This window comes from Cottoperca gobio, chromosome 17 (assembly GCF_900634415.1).
Source record: "Cottoperca gobio chromosome 17, fCotGob3.1, whole genome shotgun sequence".
Classification (NCBI taxonomy): domain Eukaryota; kingdom Metazoa; phylum Chordata; class Actinopteri; order Perciformes; family Bovichtidae; genus Cottoperca; species Cottoperca gobio.
This window is the reverse complement of record NC_041371.1, coordinates 10,396,044-10,408,431: the sequence shown is the minus strand read 5'-3', so window position 1 is coordinate 10,408,431 and position 12,388 is coordinate 10,396,044. Positions and strand designations below refer to the sequence as shown.

Below are 12,388 nucleotides of genomic sequence, written 5' to 3'. Positions count from 1 at the left end.
GAACATCCAGTGCTGTGTCATATATTCTCAAAGGGGATGGCTAATTTGTACAAGATGTGGATTACATTTGACACTGAACCGTGAGAGTCTGTTCAATGATTTCATGCCCTCCTATAACAGGAGGTGGAACTGCTAATCCATCTGCAGGAACACGTGATGCTGTGGACACCAATCACTGTATTAACTGAATTACAAACTAATCAGGACATTAAAACAGGTGCAGAACAAAAAGGTTCAAATTTCTACAACATGTGTTAACCCCATGTTGTAACAATGCACAAATTAGAGCAAACATGAACACATTGTGGACTATTCACCTACTTGTTTAATGAAAAACAATGTTCTATATTTTAAAAAACACAGCTGTTTCCCTCCTTAAAAGTAAAAGCACATTTTCTCGCCCTCCTCTAAATGGTACTTATCCAAGTGTTCAATGGGCCTACCTGATCACAGTGGGTGTGATCTCGGCACAGAAGAAGATGCTCAGGTTGCTGACTGCGTGGGAGGAGAACATGCCAATGATGGAGAAGGCGATGGAGAAGTTTTTATTCAGCGTACCTGAGTTTTCTGTAGACAAAAAGCAGGAGACACACACGTAAGGCAATTAGTACTCAGTACCCGGTGTAATCTGTAAAAAAGCATTTGTAAATCAGGGCTGGGGAGAATATTTCCATAAAAGCAAACAAAATGCAGTGTGTTTAAATATTAAAGTAAGATGATATTGCTGATATATTATTTAACAACATACAGAGAATAGACAATGGGTAGCTGGGAATTCAAATGGTAAAAAATTAACGAGGTATGAAAGCAAGAAAGGCCATAATATTTATATATTTACTTATATAAGCAACCGTATACCTTAATGTGAAATGTAATCAGGATCGAATACTTTTATTTTAGTTTCTGTGTTTTATTCAAGTGGTCAAATTCAAAAGTAATTCCAGTGTACGAGTTTTTCCAGTAAGTCGTCTGAACTTTCTTCATCATGTCACTAAAAGGATGTAACCTGATAAGAGAGGTGTGATTGATCCCTTCAGGGTTTGTTAATTAAGTTAATTATCCTTGGTAGCTGTGTTGTCTGCATGTAAACAATGCAATTACCCTCTTGTTTTGACCTGTTTTGATTTTAAAAATTGTACAACTCTCTAAAAGCACTCAAACCACATGATTGAATTTCAAAGTTAAATATTTAAATGCTACAAATTCAAACATAAATATTTTCAGTAGTGGTTATAAAAAATAAAGTAAAAATAAATATTTTTTAAAAGTATTCAGTTGCTTAACCTTTTTTTATTTTATTTGCTTCCATTATTTCATATGGTCCGATTCGGCAGATGAATGTAGAATAAATATGTCTTTTATTATCTTTTTAATAAAGTATTCCTCAAGCACAAGAGCTATTGAAACTGGATTATATAAAACCATAAGGCAGGTATTTTACAGCATCTTGGAAAGCTTCATCACAACTAATTCCAAACAGAGCATTTAGAAAAAACCTATAGAGAAAGTGCCGATAAACTTTAGTCAAATAAAATGTTACAGTTTCCCGACGCTAATGTTTATTTTCACGAGTTATTGAGGGATATTGTAAACTAACAGCCCATTTACAGTAGATATTATTTTTTAATGAATAGGACATGTTGAAGATGGCATAAAGAGGATCACAGGAGACTGCTCTGTGATCAGCTCTTTCTTCCCTCAGGGGGATGAGTGAGGATAGAATAAAGAAGTTGATAAACAGAGAAGGAAGACTGACTGTGAGACTCACAGCTCAATAACAAAGAGGCTCACCCTCTTCAACACAAAGGAGATAAATAAGTGAAAACTAGCCATAATCACATCTAGGACTTCATTATGTGTCTCTGCAGGGCTTGCGTACGCCTAATGAAATACTGCAGGATGTCTATTCAGCACATTTTCTAAAACCTCATCAAGATAATGCAGCAACGTCCGTGGTGAGTGAGAGACGATTTCATTCACACTTTGAAGGAATGGGAAGCGGATAAAAGAAATAGCAGGTGTACTCAATTATTGATCAGTTTATCTACTTCACTTAAATACAAGCCCTGAGAAGAGTAGAAAGAAAGAGATGTTCATACCTATATTCAGATGGCCACTGTACTTCCCCAGCACTAGAGGAGAATGAGAGAGTTCACACAAGCAGAACAATCATCACGTGCACTCAGAACATATATTATATCTGGTCTCACACACACACACACACACACACACACACACACACACACACACACACTGTGTTCACTCGGGTTAAACATTACGCCCGTAACTAAATACACTGACTTGTGTACGGTTTTGATCACCTGGAGCACTTTTTGGTACACATTGACCAAAATGGCAGTTTATAATCATGTTCGACAACTTCATTACAAACAACTCTCTTACATAGCTCACTCACCACACTGTGTTGTGTGAGTGTTAGCATTTACAGCATGTGTGGAGGAGACACAATCAAGGTGAGGTCAAATTTGTATTTAATGCAATTAGTTGTGTTGCACTGTACACAAGTATTCCTATATGTGAAACTAAATTGCAAACACATATTTTATTATTTTTTGAGTAGCTTTCAATTATTAATTTGGCCAGAATTATGTAAGATACTATGGAGATATCATCATACAATTATGCACTGAAAGTCAACTAACAATACTGATGAATTATCCCCGCTATGATAGAGGTTCCTGCCCGACTACTACAGCTTTAATAAAACTGTGCGCAAAACATGCAACACAATTTTGTTGTTTTTCATTTTTAGATTTTATTTATTCATTTAATAGTCAATTCAAATACTTTCAATACTTTCCAACTTCCGTAACATATATGCCTTAAAAACATGCGTCACAAATATATTGTTTCATTTGTTAAAAAAGCCTAAACAATTCCTTAAATGAGAGAGGTGCTGCTGTTTGTAGCAAAATGATTGAAGACTATTTCCTGCCATAAACGAACACACATTTGGTACGCTTCTGAGTATTTCCAGCTGCAGGATGTGTATGTTGACTCAAAACATCAGTGCCTGTGTTCATTGTAATGAAGTCATTGGAGACAACAATGGAGCATAGAAGTAGAAGATATATGTGGCTTTGGGTACACGGCATATATTAGAAAGTAGCGTCAGTTCATTGTTGTTTTAGGTCTTCTCATGGGATTTGCTAGCAATAAGAAAAATATAGAATAGTACCAGCCGTATCATTTAATTGCTTTAATAGCTTCTTCAAATTGAGTACTGCCACAGATATAAATAAAATATACACGTGTTCCTCATAAAGTACTCACAATTGAGCAGACCGAGCTGCAGCAGTGATGCCAGTGCAGTGATGATCATAAACATGAGAAGGCCACCCCGCCGGCCCATCAGGCCCACCGCAGGGCACAGCGCCATGCAGGATGCCACCGCAATGCCCGCCATGGTGTAATAATCTGCATAGAAGTTATGGAACATGGTCGTCTCCTGCGCTTCGGGGTCCATCATGCTGCGAGCAAAGCAGTGGTGGATCCCATAGCCTGTTAGACTGGGGGAGAGAACATACGCAGGGCGAGGTTAGGGGATACTAGTAGGGATAGTATGTGAAGTCAGAGAGAGAAAAGAAAGTTGACAATATACAGAGAAAATAGGTCCGAGCTAATCTAAAAGATGAAGAGGTTGGGAGGAGACGGAAGAGGAAGAGTGGTAATTCAAGGTTTATCGCATATTTCTCTCATCTCAATTTATCTCAAAGAAACTTCAAAAAGACATCTAAACACTGACGCACCCGCACACACATCCCCAGGCATACACAAAAACAGGAGTAAACACTCACAAACCCTCTCTCCTGGTTGTCTAATGTTTCATAAGGACACAGCTCATGTAACATTTATGCTGACTTGGGGAGCTAGGGATACCGTGCGCTGAAGCAGAGTTAAAGCTGGGTCAGCCTAGCTAGAGATGAGTTCTCAGATGCAGAGTGGAGATCCCACCGGAGACGAAAAGAGAGAGCAGCACAAATATGAGAGGTGTACTGATCAATGCTGTATTGAGCCTCAAGGTTAACAGTGCCATCTCAAATGCACAAAATGGCGTGTCTGACTGGCATTGCCTCGCCCCACACAGACGCACAAGCACACACACGCAGTCACCTTTTTCTCTCTCTCTGGTTTTCAGATCCTTCCACCCCCACACACACACACACGCACCTTGACCGGTAATGTTCAAACTGTTTTTTAAGTACCAATACAAAAGACAAAAACTTACGAGTTGACGCAGAGCACGACGATATTCTTCCACAGGTTTCTTGTCCCGACCATTTTCACAATGCACGTCTTCTTGTGTTTATTTTGAAGAGCTCTCTGCAGTTCTGGAAACAGGCAAACATGTTAATCTTAGAACCCGACTTTTGAGGCTCATATCAATATTTGAGCATTAAAGGTTATTTCAGGTAACTGTGGGTCTAGCCATGCAAGGGGTGGTGAGTCTAACGTACACAGTCTGCCTATGTTTCTGCCTTAGTTTGTCACGCAGTTGGTCACATGTGTTATTATTGTTTATGCTCTTTATTATTCCTGTGTTGTGGCATCACTACATATAACTTGTGTTTAGTTTTTTTTAAATTGATGTTATGGTTTATGTGAATTCTATAAATTATAATGTGTAAATAATCTGATGATGATATACATTGGCACAAAGGAGGACCACAAATTATGAGCAATAAATTCACTGGAAAATTATATAATTTTCAAACAGTAAAAGTAAACCACAAAATATCTTACACATGTATTTAGAAAAACAAGGGTCAAAACCTAAATACCTAAATAAAATGCAGCCTATGAAATATTTATGTACTCTGATTTCTATATGTCATAAAGTGAGATTAGCCAACATCAGCCTGCTTACAGTATACATCCATCAGGCTTTAGTTAATATGATGCTGTCAAATTGAGTTTTCCCGTTGGAAGAAGGTTTGAAAGCAGTCTGGGGTCACTAAAGAGTCAAACAACCGGATTCATTGTGATCGCAGAAAATCTCACATTTATTTTTAATGAGCACGTTTGATCCCATGAGACTTGTCTCCCGCCGCTTTGCGAGACAGGTATGACAATGCTCACAGGAGAACAGGAACAGTTCATGAAAAGGCAACACCTCTAACCTCCGCAGGTGATGTGTGTGTCATGCACGCGGACACGGTGAATGTTTTGGTATCAGACTGTGGGTTGCCACAGAAACACACCTCTGCTTTGAGGTACTGTAGGTTCATGTTGAGTCAGGCATTCCTCACCACCACCTCAAGGTTATCTCGGCCTGTACCACTCAGGCTTTCCTGTGATCCCCGGGCCAAGTTGCAAACCTCTGAGTAAGACTTTCCCTACTGAGATCTATGTAAATCATTTCCCTCGCTTTCCAAAAGATGACCTAATCAGCGGTTACACATGCGTCTGTCATGCCTGAGTGCTTGGAAAAGTTTCTGTGCTATAGCGGCAGTTTGTTCATTCAGTGCCTGACGTTGTATTTAGTGCTGAGCCGCTTAAAAGGGGGAAATATTACTGGAAGGGTTGGGGACAGCCAGTTACTATAATAAAAAAAAAGAGAGAGGATAAATTATTGTCTGTGGCAATGTACTTCTCTCAATGCTGCATCAGCACACAGTCTCAGAGTTGTAAAAAAAAAAGTGCAGTCAATTTCACACTGAGAGGTTTCTCTTTGAACCTTTTCCCAGCAGTGGCACAGTTTTCTCTCTCTAAATGGATTGATAAACACTGTAAGCAATGGCAGGACAATAATGGAAAAAAGTATATAACAGTAAACAGCGCTAACAAATGTAATCTGCTATGCCACAATACAACAACACGGTTCACTCTGCTCTCTGATTCTGGCAGGTGTTTCCCCGAGTACACGCACAGAAAACCCAAAAGTCAAAGAGCACAAACCTGCATTCATCTGCTGTCGTCTGTACACCATCGTGTCAGCTCATGTCCACTAACCCGGGCTATAATGAACTTAATGAACGTTCTAGAGAGTAATAATGTAATGTTCAACACCCGCTGCTCCCTCTGGAGTGGTCTGTTACTATGGTAACCAGACAGGAAGTAGATATAACCTTGTCAATCTGTCTTATTTAGGAAAGCACAGCTGGGGATACTACCACACACCCAGCTCTTTAGGCAAGAAAAAAAAAAAAGCTTACATAAAAATCAGTCTTTTATTGCCGATTTCTTCAAAATGAGTGTTGCTGCATTTGTTACCTGTGAGGATATTATCCGTGTCGAGCTCCATGTTCACCCGGTTTTTCTTCGCTATGTGTCCCATGATCCACTTGGAGCGGCAGTACTGCTGAGTGGCCAGCAGCCAACGCAGTGACTCAGGGAAGATCCTGCCAAAAAAGACGTGGGGATGTCCTCGTTAATAAGACATAAATACAAAATGTGTCAAAACTAAATGAATACCCATTATAAAAAAAGGCTGATTTAGTTCTCTTTTAAATCAGAGTTAAAAGTATCAAATCTTGTTTTTTGTTAACCATCGAATTAAATGCAGAAAGGAAAACTTTAATGGTAAACTTTGGATTAGATATTGTATGCTGAACAGGAAATCCAGCTTCACATACCATATACACAGATGGCAGGGCTTCACATTAGCTTAACTAGAGGTCTTCTCCGTGGGAACAACAAATAAACACGCATGACTGCCAGCCATTGTTGTCCCCGTCCCTGCTTTAATTTGATATGCTCTGTTATCTGGTAGTTGTGTTGCGTTATGTGGCACACAGTCCTGAGAGCGGTCAGGTTTCTCCTCGCAGATGTAAGTTTATTTGAAGACAGTCAGCAAAAAACAAAGCCACATTTGCCTCATTTGTTGCAACTCTCTGGAACAGATGTCTTTGTGAGTAAAAGTGCAGGATTAATGAACTTGCACTGGGTGTGGTTTTTAAAAAAAATGTCCCAAATCAGCAAACTTAGATCACCTGCAGTGTTGGACTCTTCAGCCCCATCAGCTGTATTTCTATATTTGCAGAGTCAGCCACTTGATGAATCCATGATGTGTGCCCATAAACGCCGTCTGGCTTAATCAAAAAAGTCCACATGGGTCCTTACTGTTCCAGACTCCTCTTGTTAAGCCTGGCTCAAGCGTGCTGATGCATTTGTTTATCTCAGTAGTGTGTGCTGTGTGGACAGCTCCGTCACATGTGTAGAAAGAGGCTACAGTGTGGGATAGTTTGCAAATAAAAAGCCGTCCAATGAGAAGTATTAGTTTCACAACCCACTTCATGTCCTTGAGTTCCGTAAATCTCTTTCATGCCAACATGGCCATGATCCCGTCAAAGCAGACAACACACTGACTGTTACGAAACTCCTTCCACAGCTTAGTCACATGACCGCTGAGTTATTGTTGTTTGTTTTTACTCTTGCATCACGATAACAGTGACTACCCTGCGTGTATGCCTAAGGTTACTGACTCATGCTCTGTATCATTGTAGAAACCCCAATCTATCTGCTGCGCTCTCAATGATTGAAGTGCATCATATCACCAGTATTAAAGTTTGATCAGATTAGTGCTGTAGAGTGCTCTTGACCTTTTCTAAATGGAAACATCCTTGAACACCATTGTAAAAAGCCAAGGTCTTTGATACTCTGTGATAAAAGTCTATATTCTTGGATTTTCTTCAGCTGGCGTTGTACACATCAGCAGTGTTGTGGAGCACTGTGCCCAGAATAAATGGTGAATAAAAAAAAAAAGTATGTATTGCCAAAAGAGACTGTAGAGGTCACTGCATAAGAGTTAACAAAAATACATTACAGTTAACTCAGCTGGCAATTCACTGATGAAAAATGTCCTTGAGAGAAGACTTTCTTCTTCGTTTGACCCACGTAAATCTGTTAAAGCGTCTCTGGCTTATCAAGGTTTTTATTTAGACACTGCTTACTTAGCATCTAACACATTTGATTGCAGATGGCGCCATGTAGAATTTGAACTGAGAAACATCTTTTAAACTGAACAGAATACCAAAAGATGGGTTGGTGCCAACGTGCAGCAGATGCTCGAGTCTTTTCCTTACCAGATGTAGGACAGCATCAGTAGCAGGGGGCAGATGATGACAGCCTGGAGCACTTGCCAGTCACGACACAGATATGCCACTCCAGGCATCAGCAGCTGACCACCCAACACTATAAAACTGGCCACCATGGTCATGGAGAAACGCCATGCTGGTAGGCACAGCTCAATCCCTGGCAGAGAGAACAGAGAGGAGAGAGAAAGAAACAGAGAGCGTTATAAGGTTTTCTGTCACAAACAAATACACAGAATGGGCAGGTACAGCAACAAGGCAGATATAATAAGTATACAGTTAAACAGATTGCACCATATAAAATAGTTCTTTATTAGTTAACTAACAAACCAAAAACAACAAATGCATACAAAGCATTGGCAGTTAACTTTAATGCAGTGCTAAAGAGGGTTCCTCAAAACTTATTTAGACTTAACCAGCTAAGGCATTTCTTAAGTTGTAATGGTGTAAGCCCTTTTTTATTTTTTTTGAAGCTAGATAGTTGTTACTAAGAATTTAGGAGGGACTTTACATACAAACTTGGTAATGGATTTAAGAAAACCTGGTGCAACTCAATCCTGTATGTATTAAACATGGGTCTGAACATTCGGTGCTACTCGTGCTGACAGAAACATGTCAGAGTTAATGAATCAATTATCAGAACAGAACAACACGGCCACTGGGAAATCTTTAACACAATGACGACATTTTATAGACAACATGATTAACACATCGAAAAATCATCGATACATCTAAACAATGACTTTCACTTTAGGAACTACAGCCGTGACAAATGCTGAGACATTGAATTAAAAAAAAGGTGATGAATCAGCATGTACAGTTGTTGTTCAGTGACAGCAGACAGACCAAGACAGGAGGCTGCTGTGAGAGTGAACTAACTAGAAAGAGGTTCCTTGTACTCAATTCTCCTCTATCAGAATGGCACTGATTCATTCACCCAGCCATTAGCATGCACACCACACTGGCAGCCAGCAACCACAGACAGTCCAGCCCTTTAGTTACTGCAGTGTAGAAGATGGCTTCACATCAAACCATAGAACAGTGAGCTGCACTGTAATGCTGCTATGCTCGTAATGCACAAACCTTTTGTCCTGCTTCATTCATCCCCTTTTTGTTGTACTTCACTATTTTTTTCTAATGGGTCATTCCTGCTGCCCGAGAATGTGAACAGCCTCCAGATGGGCCTTTCAAGGTGACAGGGCCAGCATAATACAGTGGGTGTCTGCGGCCCCGCTTCATTCCAGTGGAAAAGACCGGAATTTCAATTAGGACTCACCCCCTTCTGAGGACATGAATAATGCTCTCTGTTCACAGACACTATCGCAGCTGGAATGACAAAGCCAATGAGCTGAGAGCAGGGCGATGGGTGCAAGACCTGCTGAGTTTGAACCAACTAACCTCAAGACCCCTTCTCTGTGTACTGCTGGGAGAAAAGTGACGGTTCACTGGTTACAGACTGCATGGGATTTGAATTATTCGGTTATGTATAAAGGCGTCATGTGCACTGAACAGGCCACTGCATTGTGACCGGAAAAGTACCTCCTGTGGTGAGCTATAGAAAAGTGCTCACACGCACAGACACAGACATGACAGGACAAACTATATCATTAATATAAAGATATTAAAATAAGTGTAAATATATATTTTTAAAAAGGCACATGTTCTGTAGATGCAGCTGCAGAATGAGGACCAGAGTTTGTAGAAAGTAAAAAGGGGCTTGAGCTACTTACTCCTGCTGACCCTAATCCTTCACAACACACTAGATCAGCATTACCACAATGCCTTGCTGCAGCCTGTGTTCCACTGACATAAATCTACCACTAACTAATCTGATGACACGTACAAGAAACTCTACAAAAGATGCTATCAGAGGATCTCTGAGTATAATAAGTAATAAGTAGGACATACAAGTTACTAAAAAATAGACCCATTTAATACATCTGGAAACATACTGTACGAAGTGGAAATGACATCATCAATGATTAAGCCAATAGCCAATTAATAAGGATGATAATCTCCAAAGAAGCTTTTGCTGGTTTGCTGACTATGGCTTAGCAAGCATATGAATCACACTCTCTAGTACACGCCACAGTAGCTCACTAGCCTTCTGTGAAGTCCACAGCTCAAGGAGACCCATTGTTTTACAAGTGAAAGAGATTGGTTGACCACTAAATGCACTCAGTGCAGCCCTGGCCTGAACCCACAGGCTAAAGTCATGACCTTTTACTGGTCACATGAGGTCCATGTGGCCCAGTGCCATGATTCCACTGCCTTTCCTGGCCACTCGATCTGTTCAGTGTACCTTAATGATTAGGAGACTATGAGGAATATCTCCGTACTGAAAGATGTATTGTGTTTGCCGTGATTCAGTTTTATGACATGATTATAACTTATTCTCACGTCTGGAGCTGCAAACACTCTTGCAGTTGAAAAGCAAAGTGCATCTGTAGTGCAGTAGCCATCCCGCAGCTCCTTCTTCTCCTTCCACGTCTTTTACTACTGCTGTGAATTCTCATGCTTCAGGATCAATGGTACCAGATGGTTCCAGACCTCCGAATCTCCGCGTGTCCGATTGGTTTAGCTATTAAAATAAGTCTGGCGTTGTGCTCATTAACCACTGTTTCCTTCCGTTGTGGAAATCGACCAATCAAAGCTTTGTCAGTGGAATTGAAAAAGGGGAGCCACTAGCTACCTAGCCACACTCATTAAAAATAGTGACCGCCTAAATCTCCCATGGCTGTGTAATCGAGTTGAACTCTAGTGACTGTAAAGGCCATTGATTCACATCATTTTCAGACTCATGAAACCAGAGCCACTTTGTTCCCTGTATAGAAGCATCTGCATTTGTCCAGGCCTTTAATTCGTCACCCGTATCTTGATGCTAATGGTCCAAGTCTTCATATTCATATGGGAGGTCTGCATGGGGCTCATCCAGACCTCCTTGGGTAGGTGTGCAGCTTTATAAATACATTGTTAAAGCTCCACACCCTCAAAACTGTGGTCACAGATGGAAATGCTTGGCGAGTCCAAACTCGATTCAGGCATGTGCAAAGCTGCTGATTAGTTTTTGGAGTGCTTCCTGTGAGTGACAGACCAGTGCAGCATTGTCAGCAAATAGCACTTCCCGGATTAGGACCCAATGAACCTTGGTCTGGAGTTACTGCAGATCGAAGTGATTTCTGTGCAAAGGCAAATTGCATCCTCAGTGGAATATAGTGACCACGCAGGAGAAGAAATCCAACAGTGTGGGGGTGAATGCACAGCACTGTTTAACACACAATTAACCGGGACAGTCTCTATGATTAGGACTCATTTCTCTTAAGGTACCCCATACATTTGAATAGAACATAATCATCCAATAAGCTATGGCAGAAAGTCAATTTGGCAATCCTGCGAAATTACTCTGTTAAGTAAATCATTTAAATCACTGAAAAGGGGATATTGACAAAGAATAGGGTCATACTCATTGATTAGTCCCTTATCTGGAAACACATAGAATGCCAACTAGCCACAAGTAGCCACAGGCACCATCCTTTGATCGTGTGTGCTGAAATTCTTATCAATCTAGCCATAAGTACAACACCACCAGAAGAGTATTTTCCTTGGATAGTGTTTGTGCGTGAGTGTGTTTGTATGTCCTAGCTACCCCAGCACTTCACTACTGCCACCCCCTTCCTCCCACACGAAGTTCAGCACAAATCCAAGCTATTGGCTCTCCGGGAGATACAGAAGAGAGTGCAGATTGCACTCTGACACAAATATAAGACTATGTCCCAAATTACTCCAACAACACTGAAACCGCATTCATTTTACACTCAAAAGAAAGGGCAAAGGTTGCCCATGCTGATTTTAACAATCGCTGGACTTCACTCAGGAATTTGCAACATGAGATAGCTTGAGGTTTATGTCACGCAATGTCTTTCACAAACAACAATGGTTACAAATTAGACAATTAGGTCATCCAGTGTGCCTTAAAATAGGTAAGCGGTATCCTGAAATGAAGATATAGGGGAAAAAACTGATGTACAATATTTCCTTGTAGCCTAATGTGTCAGCATAGGAAGTCTGCTGGCCAACCAAAAATGCTAACTCTGCACAAAAGGAAACTTTAACCCTGCTTAGAGGGAAAGAGAGTGCACCATGACCCATTTATTAGGAGACAGCTGGAGCGGATTGTGTGTAAGGATGTGTATCATGGAAAATACCTTTCTTTTGCTAAAAAGTATTTGCTGTCTGTACATGGGCATTTCTTAACATTTAAAATGTATAAGAAGTCGCCTTAATAAGGCCCGTCTCATGGCAGCACAGTATCTCTGCAGTGGTGTGAGGGGAAA

General features: G+C 40.6%; 1 protein-coding gene across 1 annotated transcript in view; it reads right to left on the bottom strand.

Annotated features, from left to right (window-relative positions):
- LOC115022226 (solute carrier family 22 member 23-like) overlaps window positions 1–12,388 on the bottom strand; it is a 33,358-nt gene that overhangs the window by 4,827 nt on the left and 16,143 nt on the right. Inside the window, exons 4-9 of the mRNA XM_029453169.1 lie at window positions 8,046–8,214; window positions 6,235–6,362; window positions 4,250–4,352; window positions 3,295–3,530; window positions 2,100–2,132; window positions 444–567 (exon numbers count right to left, since the gene is read on the bottom strand). Coding sequence (XP_029309029.1) covers window positions 444–567; window positions 2,100–2,132; window positions 3,295–3,530; window positions 4,250–4,352; window positions 6,235–6,362; window positions 8,046–8,214 — 793 coding nt within the window. The remainder of the gene's footprint in view (window positions 1–443; window positions 568–2,099; window positions 2,133–3,294; window positions 3,531–4,249; window positions 4,353–6,234; window positions 6,363–8,045; window positions 8,215–12,388) is intronic.